We start from the raw sequence: 20,976 nt of genomic DNA on the forward strand, positions 1-20,976 counted from the left end.
TGTGACCAAGTCTAGCTGCGCTGCAAAGGGAGACAATCATATAGAGCACCTGTGCGTGGGTTGAAGGGAAAGACGATGTGGGAGAAGGGAGAAGAGCAGTGGTGTTGTAACAAAAAGGAGCGAGAGAGGAGAACAGAACTAGGTAGAGGATGTGAGGAGAGAATGACCCACAGAGAATGACTTAGGGCCAGGGCCAGAGAAAGAGCCATGAAGAGGTCTGTTCACAGAGAGTTGATTCTAGTCTCATTTACCCTTGTGCAACCTGCCCCTGAAGTCAGTGAGATTGCAGTGGCGTGGACGCACCATTTGGGTCAGAGTGCAGGAAAGACAGGGAGTATATAAATAAGACAGAATACCAGAGTCTCCTGTCAGGTACACCTGCCTGAAGCCCAAGGAACTCCACTGACCTCAGTGAAGTTCCTCTAAATTAACAGAGTTGTAACCAAGAGCACAATTCGGCCCATGTTGTTCTCCTGTGTGCTGCCCAGTTTGAGGTGTTCTGCAAAACCTGAGATGTATGAACTTGGAAGTGGCTGGTTTGGCCGAGGGCCATTACTGGGGGATTGTAACTCTCAGAGGGGTCAGAGAAACACGAGCCTTTCACTTACTCCCAGAACTCAATGACAGGGGAGGTGGCGTTTTCGGTCGTCCCGTTTAGAGAGGCGTTTGCCTTCTGGAATTCCACACAGTTCCCTGCAGGACAGGCCCAAGGAGAGAGAACATAACTGGAATAGCAGAGCCCCTGGGAAGTGCTGCAGAGCCCCTTTTCCATCCAGCAGCATAACATTCAATGGGAGACACATATACTAAAATCCCCATTCTGTCTCAGAACGAGAGGTCCTTCCAGGGCAGGGCTGGGGTCCCATTCGCAAGGCAGAGCTGGGGAGAAACCAAGGACTTAATAATCATAAAGATTAAATTCCCCTTTTCCCTCCAAGGGGAGGGGTGGCCCTCCGGAGTAGACTGGGGTCCCATTACTGAAGCAGAGCACAGGAAGCAGAGGACTGAATATAGACTGGATCTCCCTCCCCTCCCCACAATTGCCAAGAGAGGGGAGCCCCCGGAGATCCATTGTTGGCGTAGCATGGGGGAATCCTGTATAACACCAACTGCTTTATTGCATGGATCAGGCATAGCGGAAGGCTGGAGTCAATGGGAGCTGTAGGTGGCTGGCACTTTAGGGCATTTTCTAGAAGAGACCCAGCTTATCAAACAAAACAGAGCCTCTTCTCATATAGCACCAGCAGGACGGATGCTGCGTCAGGCAGCATGGCAATAAACTGGGCCTTTTCCCCCACTCACACAGGCCTTGGCCCCTCCCCCACAGCAGGCTGGATGTTGCTTTCTCAGGTTAGATGCTATTTGCTGATGGCAGATTTTTTCCCTGCAAACTGATGGGGGGGTGTGGGGAGATGAAAAGGGGGAATCCAGTGTTACCTGTGTTCCACTCATGGTCACAGCTGCCCCATGGAAGGTCTATAGTGAACGAATTGAAGAGGTAAAACAAGGCCCAGGCCAGGACGATAATGTAATAGAAATTCAGGAGTATGACGATCACCTGGGAAGCATAACCAATTCCTGCGGAGAGAAGTGTTGATAAAAAGGAGAGAAACACGAGCTGGAATAGCCTCAGGCCAGAGCCTGCCACAGCATCCTACTTCTCCTAGCTCTCCCAACCCAACTTTGCCCTCTGCTCCAGTTCTTTCCCCCCTTTGGGCCCTTCTCCTCTTGATTCTTATTTTGGGGTTCCCAGGCTGAACATTCGCATGGCGACCAATCCATCTTCCCAGTCAGATCCAGACTACCTTCCACTGTCCCCCATTGCCATGACACCCAGTGGAAGCTTCCTTGGGAGACTGACTTCCACGGAAGGACAGTGGTTGTGATCTAATGCAAGGGTTCTCCACCGGGGGCCTGCAACTTTCAGGGCAGTTGCCAACAGGTGTCAGGGTTTCCTCATGACCACTGCCCTTCCCATGTTGCTAAGTGGCAGGAGAATCTTGGCTAGCGTCTGCAGAGACTAATAAGTTACGGCAGGGTCTGAATTACATTTGGTCACTTGAACCAAATTTTTACCAGCAGAGAAAAGCCAAGAATTAATGCTTAAGACTCCACTGGATGTCAACAGCCTCTAAAGGCAAAGCACTGTACGCCCTGGAGCCTGCTACATGCCAGAGTCTCCTGCATCTTCAACTCAGACACAGCTGCTGAGCTTTGCATAGTTCAAGTCAAGCACAGTATTCGGAGCTACTCCACTCCAGCCTCACTTTAGGGAATGATGCAGGAGCGCTTGCTGAGCAGGGGGAAAGGGAGGGCGTTGCTTACAGGTACTCCAGTGCAACATCTGCCAGCAGGAGTCTTTGCAAGGAGCTCCCAAGAGGAGAATGGCTGCAGCTGTAGCTACCTAAGGCGCTCCAAGCTACTGCAGTTCCAGCCTCTGCAGGTAACTCATTACTTCAGCTGAACTTCATGGAAAGTGGGTGGTTTCCGGGGGCGTGAGGATCTATGAGTGGATTGAGCAGGCCTCAGGGAGGAACTCTAGGAGCAACCATGCCTGAGGAGGTGTGAGCCGCTCCTTGTGTTTTCATATAATGTATTTGTTTGTTACGAAAACCAAGCCACAGGAAGGGATGGGAGTCTGGATTTGGCACAGTATGTGGATTGTATTTGCACAGCAGATTGGGACAGACACCTACTCACCTAAAGAAACATAAATATTTACAAAAACAAGGAGAGTCCTGTAGCACCTTAGAGACTAACACATTTCTGCGGGCATAAGCTTTCGTGGACTGCAACCCACTTTGTCAGATGCATGAATGCAAGAATGCATGCATCCGACGAAGTGGGTTGCAGCCCACGAAAGCTTATGCCCGCAGAAATGTGTTAGTCCTTAAGGTGCTACAGGACTCTCCTTGTTTTTGCTGAGTCCAGACTAACACAGCTACTGCTCTGCAACTTTCCATAAATATTTACACCACTGTCCATCTAGCCAAGTGGCCCCCATGTATTCTGGCAATCCTCAATTAATTCTGTAGCTAGCTCCCCAGCTTTCCACAGCACCTGGAGTCATGGACAGAACACCTTGCAGCTCTTTCAGGGAAGTTGGAAGGTGAAGGTTTTTTATTGAATTAACTATGGAAGTGAGGGGTGTCTCTCCTGTCACTCAGTTCAATATTACACTCAGTTTTGATTTTGCTGAATCTCACATTTGTAATTTTCAATGTGCTGGAAGTTTTTATCTGAGCAGTACTCGACCAGATTCGTAGAAATTGTCAAGGGAGAACCTGGCAATTTAGGCATATGGATAAGAGACAGTTAAGGCTTTTGGTACCTAGGAAAGCATCAGAGGTGGTTTGGGATTGAGGGATAAACACCCCATAGGATGATTATGCTAAAATGATGTCATAATTGGGTTTGAGAGTTACCAACACATTAAGAAGATGGGTAGTTCAAACCTCTCTGAGCTATTGTTTCAGGCTGGCTGCAAACTCAGGAAGATGACACGGCATCAGTTTAAATGCAAGTTCATGTATTTGCAAGTTCATATACTGCTTCTTTGCAATAATAAGGATTATGGGGGTTTTAATTATTTAAATGAAAGTTTAGATCCAGGAGCACAATTCTGCCTGTGACAAATTCCATGGCCAGAGCTCACACCTCAGTGCAGGAGGTGAAGAGATCCCATGACGTGATTTGGTAAGGAAGGTAAACATGGCCAGAGTGACAGGAAAGGAAAGCGAGGTGTTTTTTCCCAGCACCATTTTGGAGCAATAACAGGGGAGTGAGCGGAGAGTCCAGGGGATTTTATAGCAGGCTCCCACCTTTCTCTGTTGATGCTGTGAAAGGAAGCAAAATACCAGGTGAGGTACATCCTGAACTGATTAGAAAGTGAACACAATTTTTCATGCTACCACCACAGCCACTTTCAAAGAATTTCTCAAAGAACAGCGTGGATACAGTGGGAGGGGTTTAACTGGGCCTCTTCAGAGCCCCAGCTCAAGTTCCTGACCCTTGCATTACTTTCCCTCCACATCCCCGCACCGAAACAACAGTTGCACTCGCAGGCCTACTCACCTTCAAAAAGAGGGCAGAGCTTCCGCCAAGCGGTGACTCCTCCCTGGCTGGTGTACTGTCCTAGTGCTGTCTCCAGGAAGAACACTGGGATCCCACAGGTGAAGAGGAATATGAGGTAGGGGATGAAGAAGGCACCTGGCAGATTTAAGCATTGTACGTGGGAAAGAAAACAAGTTAGACAATTGACCAGCTTACGCCTGGGACTGAAAAATTCCCCCAGGACAAAATGTTCCAAGAAAGGTCCCCAAGAAAGGGGACACAGATGGCGATATGGGCTATAGAGAACAGAGTGGGGTGGGAAGGCCAAGGATGCAAGAGACCTGGGAAATAGGGTAAAAAAAAAAATCCCTATCAATTTCTCAAGGAAATGGTGCTAACAATAATCCAGTTCAAACAATTACTGCTTGCATAGTTTCAACCATAGTGTGAATGAGGCACTAAAACCTGATGGGGCATAAAGACAAACCTGTCATTTTGCCCCAGGAAATTAAAACCTGTGTCTGTGGTGAAGAGGCTAGATCGCATTACACGTCTTTTTATTACTTCAGTTGTAAGCTCTCCAGAGCAGGATCAGCATCTTTATATGTGTTTGCATAGGCCTACGTGGGCCTATGGACGTACTGTTGCCAGTTCTCACAATTTTAAACACGAGTCTCATGATAGTTTCTTAAAGCCTCAGCTCCTGGAGTCATGTAATTACATAAGAATCTCAGCTTCCTTTTTGTAAAATAAATGTTTTTAGCCCCCATGGTGGAGAGAAAAGCTTCAACATGAACTCTAAAGGCTCAAAAACCAGAAGGCAAGTACAAAGAAATGCCAGACACACACGCACACATTTTTAAAGATATTTCATGAATTTTTGGAAGCTGGCTTCTAATTTTTGAATGCTTGGAGTTGGTAATACTCAGGATGCTAATTTAAAAATATTTAATGAACTCTGCCTGTTCCCATTCCGCCCAATTTGAGTTTTTGTTCATCTTATTCCCTAGCAGTTTATAAGGAGGCAGAAGCACCCAAATGAAAGGAAAGAATTACAGAAAGGTATTTCATTTGCATTGGGAGCCCGGTTCTGTGGCTGATGGAGTCAATGGCAAATTTCCCATAAAGTACAGTGGGAGTGAGAGGCCCTGAAAACATCAGTAAAGAAAGAAATGAATCAGGTGTATGATTACTCCATGCTGGGGTAATATTTGCAGTTGATTCTTCCCCTGTACAACTGAAGGGAAAGATCCCAGAGCTAGTCTATCCTCCCTGCTTTATTAGTACATCAAGGTTGCTCAATGAATATTACAAAAACAACAGGAAATGTAAACTTTAAGGTGCCTACATCAACAAGTGCAGCCACATTGCATAACTTCTCTATTTCATGGAGACATTTAACAGTGAACCCAGAAATGCCTCCTTCCTTTTGCCTTCTTTCCCTCTTTTTGAGATGTTTTGAACCATGGCCCATGTTCATAGGCCGGTCGAGAGTTTACTATATGTAGCAGAAATAAATGGGAGATGAGTAGACTCATGGATCAGGTGCTAGTGAGTCACCTGGCAGGCTCTGAGGGATTTGCAGAGTCCAAAGCATCTAGTTGAGAAATCCCACACTTTTCCAACAAGACAAATGAAAATCCCAGTGTAATTTCTAAGCAAAACCATGAGACTGGACCAGGCCCAGAGCCTGCAGAGATTAGAACTAATGGGTTCAGACATCTGTGTGCTAGGAAGGCCCTGATCCTGCAAAGATTTACATACATGTGTAACTTTACTTAGGTGAATCGTCCTAAGGACTTCAATAGGGACTACTCATATGAGTAAAGTTCTGCATGTGCATAACCCTTTGCAGGATCAGATCCTAAGTCCAAAGAGGGGGGGAAACATTATGCAGAGCTGGTCTAAAATTTTCAAATGAAATATTGTCAAAAAGGCCCAAATACTGAAAATTTTGAAATGATAAAGGCGCTTATACTGGTAGAGTTCATTCATGTATAGTTTATTCTCCTTCTCGCTCAGGAACTCGCAACTGCATCCACACGGGGAGGGTTGTACCGATATACCTATATTGGTACAAAAATCACACGCCTAACCAACAATTATATTTGTGTGTAGACCAGGCCTTAATCATCTTCCCATAGTTACTAAGACCTGGACTACACTACTTTTACACTACACAGACGTTTGTCGACCATGTCAGCTTTTTGCGTCAAAACAGTGCTGGTGTGTGTGACCCGGCCATGCCCAGGGTAGCCACCTGAAAATGCCAAGGTCAGGGCAGGCTGCAAAAGGAGAGGAGATTCTCCCAACACTGGTGGGTGACACTGAAGTCAGACTTCCCAACCAGCCACAAACTATGCTTCTGATTCCCCACACTGGTGATCAAGAAGCCAATATACAAATATACACAGCCCCCTTTACTGCATTTCAGTCTCCGGGTCCCAATCAGCCACTAGGTCTAGTAAAGAGATCAGTTATTTAAAACTCTATGCTCTTTACCCAAAAGGTTTCTCCTGACCCCAAAGGGTCAGCCACATTACCAGATCAATATAAGTTCAGATCTTACCCAAAATACCACGCTGCCAGCCAATCCTTCAGTAACTAAAACTAAAGATTTATTATAAAAAGAAACAAACTATAAGAGAAGTGTTAAAGGATTAAAGCAATCAGATACATAAAAATGATTTGAAAGTCCATATATATCAGGTTTCTAGGAGAATTGTGGAGTTTGCAGGCTTGTGTAGTCCCTCTGGTATACATCCATTACCTGGATGGGTCTCACTCCTTTGTTTCACAGCTTCAGTTATAGATGAGTTGGTCCAGAGGTAGATAGGTGGCTGAAGAGGATTGAAGACAAAATGGATCCCAGGCATCTGCCTTTTATGTCCTCTGGCCCTTGCCATGCTGCTTGTGGAATTTTGCAGGAACCAAAATAGAGTCCAGAGTCACATGAGCAAGTCCTGGTGAGTCATCAGGTATATCCCTGGCTTCTCCCCCTGGCCCCTTGTACCTGTGGATCTTTTAATAGGCCATTAAGCAGGCTATTGTTCCGCAGTCATCCTGTCTGGGGTGTGTCCCAGACACAGCACAATTTGAAATACAGATATATCAAACATATCCATAACTTCCATTACACATATAACACATGAACATAAACATCATCATCTTACTTAGCACATTATAGGCTTTCTAACAGTACCTGACATGGCATATCTCATATGAATTATTATGCTTTTGATATACTGATGTTAAACATAATAAATGCCCCCCCAATCCAGCCAGCGTGACAGTGTGCACACTACAACCCCCCCCCCCCCCCACTCACACACACACCAACCCAACTCCCCTGATTTTGCAACAAAATAAAAGCACCTTGACGAGAGGCATAGACCTTTTTGCACCAAACTTCTAGCAACAAAGTGTTAGTGTAGACCCTGCACTTGGTTATGTCACACCAAACGGCTTCCAGAAGGTGTCCACAATGCCCATCCTGACTGCTCTGGTCAGCAGTTTGAACTCTGCTGCTCCCCAGCCATCTGCTCTTCCCCCTTTAAAGTCCCGGAAATTTTTGAAATTCCACTTCCTGCTTGGTTGGTGTGGAGAGCTCACATCACATCTTCCCAGCTGACCATGGCGGCTCCATGCACCAAATGCTCTCTCACTTGGAGCACACCGAAGCTCCTGGATCTGATCAGCATTTGGGGAGAAGAGGCTGTGCAGAGCTAAAGACATGCCGCTTCTATATGGAGCTGGAAATCATCCTCGGTGGCGACTCCACCTCCACCGCCAAGAGACCCATGGATACCTCGGTGGGCCCAGAGGCAGCGGACACCAAACTCAACCCCGATGAACAAGTCATGGACAAGGAGGTCAAGTTGGACAACAATGTGGAGCAGGGAACTGAGTCATTCCATGACGTGGGGAATTGGAACCTACTTTCGACTCTGGAGGGTTTGAGCCAGTCCCAGCCCTCCAGCTTTGGCGTGCAGTATTCAGGAGAGGGGAACTCTGGTAAGTGATTTTTTGAGCTGATGCTGCTCAGATACATGAGGTACAGCTGTCTTTTGCTTTGTTGCATTATACAGCTGGTTGAAGGGATAGAAATGCACAAGAGTATCTGTGTTTGCATGTGCTTCTCAATCCCCTGTTCAGCTAGGCAGGGCAGTTGAAAAGTGTGTTATTGCACACTGAGATTTCATGGGGATCCTCAAGAGAGATCTGCAGGAAACTTTCCTAGAGGAACTCGCTAATCTTCTGCCAGAGACTCCTCGGCAGAGCTGATTTGTTCCTTCCCCCATTATAGGGCACTTTCCCGCGCCAATTGGCAATCATTTGTGCAGGGACCAAAGCGGCACACAGGCAAGCAGCATAGGCGCCCGGTTTGAAGCTGATTGCATGGAGGAGATGCACCCTAGCATCCCTGTTTATTCTCAGGAGTGAGATATTGGCTTCTATGGCCCCCGCCTATGTAAAATGATGGCACAATTTGAAATTTTGTCCTCATCTACCTGCATCAAAACCCCAAACAATCACCCAGAACCTTTTCCCCCACCTTGAGTGCCCCCCCCCACTCCTCTCAGGCACAACTCACTATGCCCTGGACGATCGTTGAACTGTGCGCTTGCCAGGGGTTAGAGAGAAAGAGGTGTATTTTACAGTAATGAATCAATACTGTAAATGCACTCAACGGGGCCGCCTCTAGGGAGGTGCAGGGCCCTGGGGAAACCACACTATGGGAGTCCCCCACCCAGTCACATACCCTGGGGCTCCAGTTCCCGGGGACCAAGTCTGCATTTGGGCTCCCCCCCAGGTCTCACTCAACCCACCCCTACACAGGGCAGGAAAGATCCACAGCTCCCACAAGACACCACCACCCCCCAGCTGCCCTGGGGAGGGGCAGTCTGTTCCTGGGGGACAGGGGGGGAGATCAAGCCACTTACCTCCACCGGTGCGGGGTGGGGAGTCCAGCTTTGACCAGGCTCCGCCGCCTCCCACCTAGGAGTTACTGGTTGGGCTCCACTGCCCCTCCCCCTGCAGTTATCCACCAGACTCCGCCACCACTGCCCCCAAGACTTACCCACCATACGGTCTCTGGCCAGGCTCCTGCCACCCCCCAGTTACCCGCCACGTGGAGCCCGGCTCACCCACTCCAGCCTGGTGCCAGCTTGACGGGGTGGCCTCACCAGCCGGCCTGGGGAAGAGAGGCACACTGGGCTGGCCCTTCACGATGTGCAGCGGGGATGGGAGATGCAGGAGTCTCTGAAGGTCCCCTGCTGTGTGTTGTGAAGGGTTGGCTCAGCACCCCCTGTCCAGGGGTCTGACTTCCTTGGTATGTGACTGCCCAGCTCCCAACAGGTCCCGGCACGAAGACAGAACCCTAGCAGCAGCTACCCGCCTCCCGCCCGGTCTGGAGCAGGGCGCCCCAAAATGTGGGGCTCAGGGCGGTCGCCCCAATCTGTCCTACCCTAGGGACGGTCCTGGCACTGACAATCATGCTTCTGTTCATTGTTTATTGTGCTTCTATGAGTTGACTGCATTGTGTGATTAAATATTTCCTTTTGTTTATTTTAAACCTGCTGCCTATTAATTTCATTTGGTGACCTTAGCTTTTGTGCTATGAAAAGGAATAAATAACACTTCCTTATTTAGTTTCTCCAGACCAATCATAATTTTATAGATTTCTATCATATCCCCCTGTAGACATCTCTTTTCCAAGCTGAAAAGTCCCAGTCTTATTAATAATCTTCTCATATGGAAGCTGTTCCAAACCCATAATAATTTTTGTTGTTCTTTTCTGTACTTTTTCTAATTCCAGTACAGCTTTTTTGAGAGTGGAGACCAGATCTGCACGCAGTATTCAATATGTGGGCGTACCATGGATTGATAGAGGCAATATGGTATTTTCTGTCTTATTAGCTATCCCTTTCCTAAGGATTCCCAACATTCTGTTAGTTTTTTGACTGCCACTGCACATTGAGTGGATGTTTTCAGAGAACTATCCACAGTGACTCCAAGATTTCTTTCTTGATTGCTAACAGTTAATTTAGACCCCATCATTTTATATGTATAGTTGGGATTATGTTTTCCAAAGTGCATTACTCTGCATTTATTAACATTGAATTTCATCTGCCATTTTGTTGCCCCGTCACCCAGTTTTGTGAGATCCCTTTGTAACTCTTTGCACTCTGCTTTGGACTTAACTATCTTGAGTAGTTTTGTATCATCTGCAAATTTTGCCACCTCACTGTTTACCTCTTTTTCCAGATCATTTATGTATATGTTGAACAGCACTGATCCCAGGACAGACCACTAGGGAACACCCACTATCCATTCTGACAACTGACCATTTATGCCTACCATTTGTTTCCTATCCTTTAACCAGTTATTGATCTAGAAGAGGACCTTCCCTCTTATCCTATGACAGCTTACTTTACTTAAGAATTTTGGTGAGAGACTTTCTCAAAGGCTTTCTGAAAATCTAAGTACACTATATCCATAGGATCACCTTTGTCCACATACTTGTTGACCCCCTCACAGTATTCTAATAGATTGGTGAGGCATGATTTCCCTTCACAAAAACCAAGAGTTTCAAGAACTCTTCCAGTCCTCTGAAGCAGAAAAAAAGAAAAGAAAAAAGGGCATGGAGACACACTGACTGAAAATCAAAGAATTTGTAGGCAGGAGAGGAAAGAAAACCAGAAGAGTGATAGCTGGTCACGAATGCATGATAAAAGCCATGGAGGAGCAAACAGAGCTGCTAATGTCACTCATAACACTGCAGACTTAATTCATGTGTGCTCACCGCTCCTTGCAGCCAATACAGAACTGCTTTCCATGCCCTCCCCAAACTCCACCCACACAATCCAACAACTCCTGGCCCATCTCGGTACCCCATTCATTCCACCCCTTCAGACAGCTTCCAAAACGATAGCTGTCATAGCTCACACTGCCCTTCACTGCTTTTTCCCCTCCAGCCAAGCTTTGTTTGTGTTGTGAATAATTGTTATTTAATAAAGACACTCTGAGAAGGATAAGCAATCTTTATTTGTCTCTTGCCCACAATGGGTGCAGCTTACATTGATACACAACGCAAGCTGTCTAGCAGTCATAGCATGGCATAGTGCTGTTGACAAAGACACCTTATTGGTACTCATGGTCAAAACAGTTCCTCAAGTCCTCCCTGATTCGAATGGCCCCCCACTGTGCCCCTCTAATATTTCTGATATCTGATTGTTCGTAGTCAGCTGCAAAATGTACACCTCTGTGTTCTGCCCCGGGGTAAACATTTACCCTTAGCTTCACAAATATGATGAAGCACACAGCAGGTGGCTAACCATGGGAATATTGTCCTCATTTAGGTCTAACCTGCCATAAAGGCATCACCAGAGAGCCTTTAATCTGCCAAACACACATTCAATGGTCATTCGGCACCTGCTCAGCACAGATGCTATTGAAGTGCTCCTTTCTCCTATCCAGGTGCCCCATATAAGGCTTCATGAGCCATGCAGTAAGAGGTAGGCTGGGTCTCCCAGGATCACTATGGGCATCTCAACATCCCCCATTGGAATCGTTTGGTCTAGAGAGAAAGTCCCTGCTTGCAGACGTCTATACAGGCCAGTGTTCCTGAAGATGCATGCATCATACGGCTTCCCTGACCAACCTGCATCAGTGAAACACCCATGGTGATCCACAAGCGCCTGCAGTACCATAAAAAAATACCCCTTTCTGTCGATGTACTCTGTCGCAAGTTGGTCCAGGGCCAAAATTGGAATATGCGTGCCATCTATCGCCCCACCACAGTTAGGGATTTGCATCACTGCAAAGCCATCCACTATTTCATGGACATTTCCAACACTCACAGTCCTTCATAGCAGAATATGATTAGTGGCCCTGCATGCTTGCAATAACACAGGGCCAACAGTGGAATTCCCAACTCCAAACTAATTAGTGACTGACCAGTAGTACTCTGGAGTTGCCAGCATCCATATGGCAATTGCCACACAATTCTCCACTGAGAGGACAGTTCTCATTCTGGTGTCTTTGTGACACAGGGCATGGGCGAGCTTCACACTGAGTTCCATGAAAGTGGCTTGGCGCATTCGGAAGTCCTGCTGCCACTGCTCGTCGTCCTAGACCTACATAACAATGTGATTCCACCACTCATTGCTTGTTTCACGCGCCCAAAAGCGGCAGTGCAGCATGTGCAGATGCTCCATGAAGGCAAACCATATTCTGGTGTTGTTTGTCTGCATGGCACACAATAAGTCAGACCCCTCAGATTCCTTTTCCGATTGGAAGCTCATAATAGACTGAACAAGCAGATAGATGTTCTGAACACATTGTAACAATAGTGGAGAGCAGTGCAGGATACATCCTTTCAGATAGAGATGGCGGCTGCACAGGAAACTGGGGCCGTTGAAATAATGCTGTGAAACGCAGCCAGTAACCCAGGGAATGACAGGACGGAAATTCCTGCATCATGGACATTGAGCCCACACCCATTATATACTGTGATCCTCTCTGCCTTCCCACAACTCCTGGTGGCACAAAGGTGGCAAGTTGCGCAGTGGGATAGCTGCCCACAGTGCACTGCTCTCGCTGTCAATGATAGAGCGCCAACTGTGGACGCGCTTCGGCGACACGAGTGCTGCGTGAACAGGCGCAAGCACTGTAATTACAGTGCTTTTTGATCATCGCTGTAACTTGCATCGACACCACTCTATTGTAGACAAGGCATAAGTAACAGCATCCTCTCCCTTCCCGGTAAGTTGATCCACCAAAAATTCTGAAGATGCAATACTGTTATCTTGGTGTTTTACTGGCTCAGGCACTTATCATTCAGTGTCCTGTTGGGAGAGTTGTGCGGGTGGAGCTCTGGAACAAGCCTGGAAGATTTCCTTCTTTCTCCTGCCCATGTAGATGATTAAACTTCTTAACGAAATCTCTTGTTTTTCAAATCTGCTGTTACTCCAATAAGGTTATTTTCACACCACCACCACCTACCTCACCTGAGAGCCAGCTGGCATCCTGCTGACATAGGAGGGGGAAACTGTTTTAGGGAAATTAATTTTTTGGCCAGACAAGTTTTCTAAAGAAACCTTTTGGTGAGTTGCAGGATCATAGTTCCGCAGCGTATATCCAAGTAGGATTCTAGTGTACTGGAGCGATCCCATGGCAAACCCAGGAAGTGCTCCAGTTTACATCACAACAGCATTGACCTGAGAATGAATCTGGCTTACAGCCACTTTCTCTAAAGAAATAACGTGTGCTGAATGAAATGGGCAAACTTGCTCAGGAAAACTTAGGAGCCATTTCTTGGCCTGGTACTCCTACTCTAACCGGCTCTTTCAAGGTTTGACACCATTCCTGTGCACTAATTGCAGCTGTTATTAAACTCCTTCCTCCATCCCCAGGCCAGGCCAATATAATTTTTTAAATTGCGAAGTATAGTGAACTTCGTTCAGCCCTGAATCAGCAAAGCTCCAGCGTCTGCTTCCCACTGGGTCCTGGCGCTCTGCCACTGCGACTGACGTCTGCCCAGCCTGGTGTGGCAGTAGACTGGTCCTTCTACAGAGGCACTGAGCTAGGACATAAACAGGCTCTCTGGCTGCTGCAGCGAAGTGCTGCCAAGGCAAATCTGCTTCATTGACCGAATGGGAGCCTAGATGTGATGCTTTCACCTCCTCCCACAAAAGAGAGGTCAGCATTTCAGCCCGTCAGATGCTGTTGCTTCAGAATTACTGTCTCTCTTGCTCTTCAAAATGTAGTGAGACACTAAAGCTGGCTTCACAGGGTTGGTTGGTTGATCTTCCCACACACCCTTTGAAAAAGAATCTACGTGAATGTAATGTTAGTCAAAGGTGCTGGCTTGACAGCTGAGGAGGCAGACATCCTCCCCTCAACTCCCAGAACAGGCTCACTCACGGATAGCAACACTCGCTTCCCCACCCTGTCCCATCCCCAGCAAGATTCAGCCCTGATGCAGAGAGGCCATCTCCAAGGACAAGAGGGGAAACCAGTCTTGATGGCTCATTCACAGTCCTTGACCTCTCTTGAGAACGCCCACAGGGCTGTTGGTGCCCTGTGGAGCGGGATGTCTTTCTGAGGTGGACAGCTGTCCAGTAGAAGTACTGCTGCCTCCCTCACTTATTTCACACAGGCTATCAAATGACCTCCCCTGCCTACCACATACTTGTCTTACTCGGGCTTACTTGTATCCTGAGCTCCAGCCCTCCCTCTTCCTCAGGATCTCTGGCTCTCTCTGGTTTGTCCATTAGCAAGATGGCTTCCAACAAACGCAAAGCTTTGCTCATTTGGAATCCTACCTCAGACTCCCCCTTCTATCACATGGATCACGAAATGACTCCAAATGAATTCAAGTTTGCATGTGTGGGAAAGCCAAGCGGCTATTTCCTGGAGAGTACAACCCAAGGCTAGGGCTGTCTCACCTCTACTTCGCCTCCTGTTGATACCTCTTAGTTTGAGTCTTTCTGTGAGGCCTAGGAGCTGTTGCAATTCAGTCTTCAAGGCCAGTCAGTTACAGGGATTCCAGCTTTGACATATCACTCCATTGCACACCTCACGCAGGACACGCACACGTCCCTGGGACACCTCTTCTATCTCTTCTCTCTTTCACTTTCAAGCCAAGCCCAGTCCCACACTTCAGCGCTGATTGCCTGTGGTTTTTTCTTTGTACCACAAGCTCACAGGTAAGAGGCGCAAGAAATCTGAACACGAAGCCCTATAGACCCCTTTTATGGGCTCCCAGCGTGCAGACATGTAGTAGTAAAGAGGATGGTTTGTTAGGGCTGGTGGTCTCTTATCCTCCCTATGGCCCAGCCACTAGTGGACATCACACACAAAGCCATTACATGACAATTTTCTCTTGCCTGCACAGACAGGAAAAGACACATCACAACCATTATAAGGAACTAATTACGTACTAGCTTTAAAACACAAGAGCCCTTAATGTAGTTATGGGGTTAGGGTTGCCTCTGCACAGACCGTCATAAAAAGGGGCATAATGTAGTGGAGCAACAACTACATTTCACAACTGCTTAGGCCGGAGGCTCCACGTTCACTACAATCGTCAGAGGAATGAGTTACAACACATCCAACCTGGTTACGCCACGGCTCCATTTTGTTGTTCAAGACAAGCCCCTTCACAGTCTCTCTGAAACAGGCTCAAGGCTCAGCTCAGTTTTCCCAGTTTGAATCTCATTTTATCCTGCCCGAGATCAATTCCTGAAGCCCTTCCAGAATTTTTAATCTAATGAAGTCAGTGGGTGTTTGACCCAGATAAGGACTCTGCGGGCTGGCTTTGTAATTCTAACCTCTCTGTGTTCCTTTGTGTTATTGCTTTATTCTCACAAATAAGATTCCAAGCACAAGACCAGAGGTGGTGTGTACATGGGGGTGACACAAAGAGAGAGAGACACCCAATCAGACGTGCTTCCCCAGTATTTCTCAGTCAGAGAGGCCAACCTCCCTAGAGAAGGTTTAACCCCTTCCAGGGGAGGCACAACCTGAGCCCAGTCTGAGTAAAAAGAAGGAACAGTTATTCTTTTTTCATGTTGGATTTGGGTATTGGATACTGAACTCTAAATAGTCAAGAGATGATTCTTTGTTTGCAAAGTGGAAACAAGTCAAAAAGAAAGGAAAAGTAACGAACTGCCCTGTTTCACGTGATTCAAACAGATCTCAGCTACCCTCCATTTCACATCCCCCTTCCTCCATAGAGGCTGTTTGGCAACCACCACCTCACTTTGCAAAATAAGAGTCATGTTATGAATCATTCTTTTTCTAACCTTGGGGAAAGGCAGCTAGGGGAAGGTCACAAGCCTTCTAAGGGAAACCCAAGAAGGGTTGTGCAAAACTGAATGTCCAGTTCAAGTGCAAGTCCTAAAAAAATTTAAAAATAAAATATTAATTTCAGCTCAACCCAAAGGAGAAATATTTCAAAATGTTTAGTGAACCAAAACGTCAAAAAAGAGTTTCATTTTGATTTTGAGATTTTTAAATGTTTTTTTAAAAACATAATTGAGGGAAATTGGGAAACAAAGTCTTTCCAAAACAAATGCTCAATCAAACCATTTAGACATTTCCAATATTTTCCCCCCAACTGAAACAATTCACGAAAATCAACCTGAATTCACAAATTGTTTTGATCAACCTGAATCTGCATTTTTTGTTGAAAAATATTGCACAAATAATTTCACACAGTTTCTGCCCCAGACGCCAGATTCTGATACAGATTTCAACCCCACCACAGCCTGTGGGTGTTTGGATCCATAGTTCTGGCTCACCTCTAGTTATGCTGAAATTTGGGAAGCCTCTCTCTCTTTACCCACAACTATCTGACCAAACTGGGTTTTCTCTGATAAGACAGCTTCACAAAAGCTCTACGCCACCCAGAGCCATCCCTTTCCTCTAGCACTTGATACCCATTTCCACATCGTGGATCACTAACAAACACCAGCAACAGGGGCAGGAAGGTGGTTCTGGTTACTGCTTTTATCATTCCAGCAATGACCAGTCTTCACATTATCCCTGAGTACTTCCAGGGGCTATGCAGGAAGCCCATGGGACTGTATGGTGAATGAAAGCAGAAACCACACAGCTAGTGACCTAGAAACGTTCCAGATTAAAAATGAAAAAACAAGAAAAATCCTCCCTTCTAATCCCCCCTCAAAAATAAAACAACATTCCCAAGCACCAGGTAAAAAACTAATACCAAGTGAAAGCCAATGTAAAAGTAGCTAACTGTCTAATCCTCTTCATGCAAATAGCATGGCAAAGCGGTTTAGTTAGACCCATGAGACTATTTCAAGTAAAATCCAGGAGATTTCAGTGCAAGGTCCAAACACCACTAACTTTGCCAGCTGAGAACTTCCGGAGAGTCTGATTAGCAATAAATCACCAATCACAAACAGGGAGTGTAATTCCTGCTTCACACACTGGAGTAGTTCTCCACAGAAAATACAGAAATCTCTCTGACCTCCAGCAGGACTGGGAGGGTACTTCCATTTTTCTTTAAGAAAAAAGTTAAACAGCAAAGCCTAAAAACAACAATCCACCCACAAAGTGAATTTGCTGCATTGGAGAATTCCCCATATAGAAGATGCAGGCAAATACATCTCACTTCACAGGCACACTGCCCCACACTCACTCACATATCCATTATTAATTATCATCTGCATAGCCCCCAGGTGCTACTTGTGACAAACAAGGAAGGCAGGTCTCTCTCACACACACACACACACACACACACACACTACTTAACACTGTCAGACACACGTTGCACATGTACATGAGCGCACACATATCTCACACACACACTGTCACAGTCAGGCAAAGAGATTTTGCAGAGAATGGAAGCAACGCTGGGTTTCTTCGCATTAAAGCAAAAGGAGTCTCTGAATATTACCTCAGCTCTTTCCCCACGGACCCTGCTATCAGTGTGCTTATACTCACCCCACGTCTCTTCTGGAGACTGTGTACCACCAGTGTTAGCACCCATTGATTAGTAATACATTCCAAAGAGAGAGAGAGAGATCATGTGACAGAGAAACCAATCCTGAATCCCCTCAGTAATGGGGCCTGACTGGCACCTCTGGAAAACTGACCCCCTCAGGGGGTGCACAGGCATTTATTTATTAAATGTTTACCTTCCTGGCAGTCAGGTGCTTCATTTACAATGATTTAACACATACACATTACAGGAGCCACCCCTAATGAGTGCATGACAGGCACCCCCGCAGGGTTGGATTTGGGTGACCAACTGTCCCAATATTAGGGTTTTGTCTTATATACACAATTATACCCCCCGCCTCCCCTTCCCCCCCCCCAAAAAAGGGTCCTGATTTTTCACACTTGCTATCTGGTCACCCTAGGCCGGATGGACATGCTGGGTACCCTCCAAGATGGACCCTTTGGGCACAGACAGCCAGGCCCCAGGCATTGCAGCAAGTGGGTCCCTGAGACACACATGTGGATTCTGGAAATCTCTAGGAAACAGGTTTCCTGGCAGTGGATAAACACACAGAGCACTTGTGGGAAACAGCACAGACCGACTCTCTGAAAAACTGCAAGATATATGGTTCCAGGTGCATGTTTCTTCCTCTGCCCCTTAAGGAAATGCAATTCTTGGGCAAGTATAGCACCTCCAGGAGTCAGACCAACTGTGCAAACACGTTCACTGAGCACCTCCGGGAAACAAAGCTCTCAAGTGCAAATGGGCACAGAGCAGTTCAAAACGCAAGTGACCATGGAGCTTTAAGACCATAAGGAAAACAATGGAGGGACATCAGTGGCTAGATGGGGTATTTGATATAAGTGGTTAGAGCTACGGCTGCACTTACCTCCACCATTCTTGTAACAGAGGTAAGGGAACCTCCAGACGTTACCCAGGCCAATGATCTCTCCAGCCACAGATAGCACATATTCCATCTTGTTGTTCCAGTGGCCCCGTTCCAGTGTTTGATCCTCCTCTTCTTCCTTCTCCTTTTCCATGCCTGGATGAGCAAGTATCGTCTCTCCATTGCTAACTGCCCCAGGGACTCTGTAATCCATCCCACCTTCAAAGGATTGGTACCATTTTTCAGCATTATGTTTACAATCCATTCAACAAGTCAGAAATGTATAAACACATAAGAACATCCATACTGGATCAAACTAATGGTCCATCTAACCCAGTATCCTGTCTACCGACAGTGGCCAATGCCAGATACTTCAGAGATAATGAACAGAATTGGACAATTATCAAGTGATTCATTCCCTGACATCCAGTCAGAGGCTTAAGTATACCCAAGGCATGTGGTTATGTCCCTATCCTCCATCAACTTATCTTGTTCTTCTTTGAACCCAGTTATGCTTTTGGCCTTCACAACATTCCCTGGCAATGAGTGCCATAGATTGAGTGTGTGCTATGTGAAGAAATATTTCCTTACATTTATTTTAAACCTGCTACCTATAAATTTAATCAGGTGACCCCTACTTCTTGTATTATGTGTAGGCTTAAACAACATTTATTGACCTTCTCAGACCAATTCTTAATTTTATAAACCTCTATCTTATCCCCCCTTAGTCGTCTCTTTCCTAAGATGAGCAGTCCTAGTCTTTTTAATCTCTCCTCATATGGAAGCTGTTTCATACCCCTAATCATTTTTGTTGCCCTTCTCTGTGCCTTTCCCAATTCTAATGTATCTTTTTTGAGATGGGGTGACCCAGAATGCGTGCAATATTCAAGATGTGGGCATACCATGGATTTCTAGAGAGGCAATATCTTTTCTGTCTTATCATCTATCCCTTTCCCAATGGTTCCTAACATTCTGTTAGCTTTTCTGACTGCCATTGCACACTGAATGGATATTTCACAGTGACTCCAAGATCTCACCATTTTGTATGTATAGTTCGAATTATGTTTTCCAATCTGTATTTACCAACATTGAATTTCATCTGCCATTTTGTTGCCCAGTCATCCAATTTTGTGAAATCCCTTTGTAACTCTTCAGTCAACTTTGGACCTAGCTATCTTGAGTAATTTTGTATTGTCTGCAAACTTTGCTACCGCACTGTTTACCCCTTTTTCTAGATCATTTATGAATAGGTTGATCCTTGGGCAACTCTGCTATTTACCGCTCTCAGGCTAGAGCAGCTAATGGAGGCAGAGACAGACAGACACACGTACCTAGTTACTCTTATAGCGTTCCTTATCATTCCTGTTGGGGGCTGTTGTTTTTTTCCATGTACTAACAGCACGTACAGACATTCAATCTCAATGATTTATTGTGGATTAAAGGATCATTGATTATTTAAAACTGACTCATTTCAAAACACTCCATCCTTTAAATTGTATATTTATTACTAGCTATGTATATTATGCCAACACTCAAAGGCCCCAATGAGGACATTGTCCCAGAAGCTGTACAAACCTAGGAGGCAAGACCTAACCAATTTTTTAAATGTCTTTAAGATATTTTAAAAGGGGTTTTCTACTCCCTTGTTGTAGTTTATAAGACTTTTTTCAGTGAGGAAGAAACTGATTAATGAACTCTACAGGGAAGCAGTGAAAGCAATTAGACCCAAAGTTCTGTCACACGTACAAAACGTCATCACACGCACAAAGTAAACAAATGGAGACATAGAGGGGAAAGTGTTTTTGCTCTCAGGTGTGGTGATCTTACCAGTGTTACTTGTAACCAAAAATGATGCTAATTTTTCAGACAGAAATAGGATTTTTTTTTCAGGCTGACAGTGTCCCTTTACGAGAACAAGAACCATCAATAAAGTCAGGTTTCGCTGAGGGCACACAGTGAGAGTTTCCTCTGCGACAGGCTGCAGTAACTCTGCCTCTCAAAATAGTTGCCTCTCTCTGCAGAGAGCAGCGTTCTTCGTGATTTAAAGGTGCAGTTTACAGGGAAGGAAAAGACATAGCAGTTAGGAAATTAAATGCAACATCGGAGGGACAACAGCTGTGAATTCCTCCAAAGCCAGGGCCCCTGCTCCAGTCCCTAAAACCATTTCCCTACATCATCTGCTAGGTGAGGTTAGAAATGAATAGCTGTGAGCCGCTCAAAGCCAATGCTTCTGTGCTATTCCCTACAGTGACTCCTGCTAGCAGAGGTTGGGACTGCAGTAGTTCTGGATTCCTGCAGAGCTGGTGCTCATACACCATTAAATAAAGTGCTTCTGCTGGTAGGGAAGCTCACAGCTGCTCTAATCCTATTTGCTCACCATCCCACAAGGTTCCCTAGAGAGAGTGTCTTTTACTGAGTGAGAAACTGGGACTGGATTAAGTGAAAGTTCCTACAAAGCCCACGTTTCAGAATACTGCAGGGAAACGTTGGATTGGGGGCCAGATTGTATCAGAATTTTGCTGCAGCAATTCATGGGGTACTTGTTCCTATTCATTCCCAGCAA

At 46.0% G+C, this 20,976-nt stretch overlaps 1 protein-coding gene across 3 annotated transcripts in view; it reads right to left on the reverse strand.

Moving 5' to 3' along the window:
- LOC137145476 (sodium- and chloride-dependent GABA transporter 2) overlaps positions 1-20,976 on the reverse strand; it is a 55,447-nt gene that overhangs the window by 33,895 nt on the left and 576 nt on the right. The window contains exons 1-5 of one of the 3 annotated variants that reach the window (XM_067536250.1): positions 18,500-19,717; positions 18,417-18,467; positions 4,075-4,209; positions 1,438-1,578; positions 609-693 (exon numbers count right to left, since the gene is read on the reverse strand). In XM_067536250.1, coding sequence (XP_067392351.1) covers positions 609-693; positions 1,438-1,578; positions 4,075-4,209; positions 18,417-18,467; positions 18,500-18,662 — 575 coding nt within the window. In that variant the 5' untranslated portion in view covers positions 18,663-19,717. Of the gene's footprint in view, positions 1-608; positions 694-1,437; positions 1,579-4,074; positions 4,210-18,416; positions 19,718-20,976 lie in introns of those variants that run through there. The other 2 variants (XM_067536249.1, XM_067536248.1) reach the window with 2 other exon arrangements.

This window comes from Emydura macquarii, unplaced genomic scaffold, assembly GCF_026122565.2.
Source record: "Emydura macquarii macquarii isolate MOO-44397 ecotype Brisbane River unplaced genomic scaffold, CSIRO-AGI_Emac_v2 contig_3530, whole genome shotgun sequence".
In the NCBI taxonomy this organism is placed as follows: domain Eukaryota; kingdom Metazoa; phylum Chordata; order Testudines; family Chelidae; genus Emydura; species Emydura macquarii.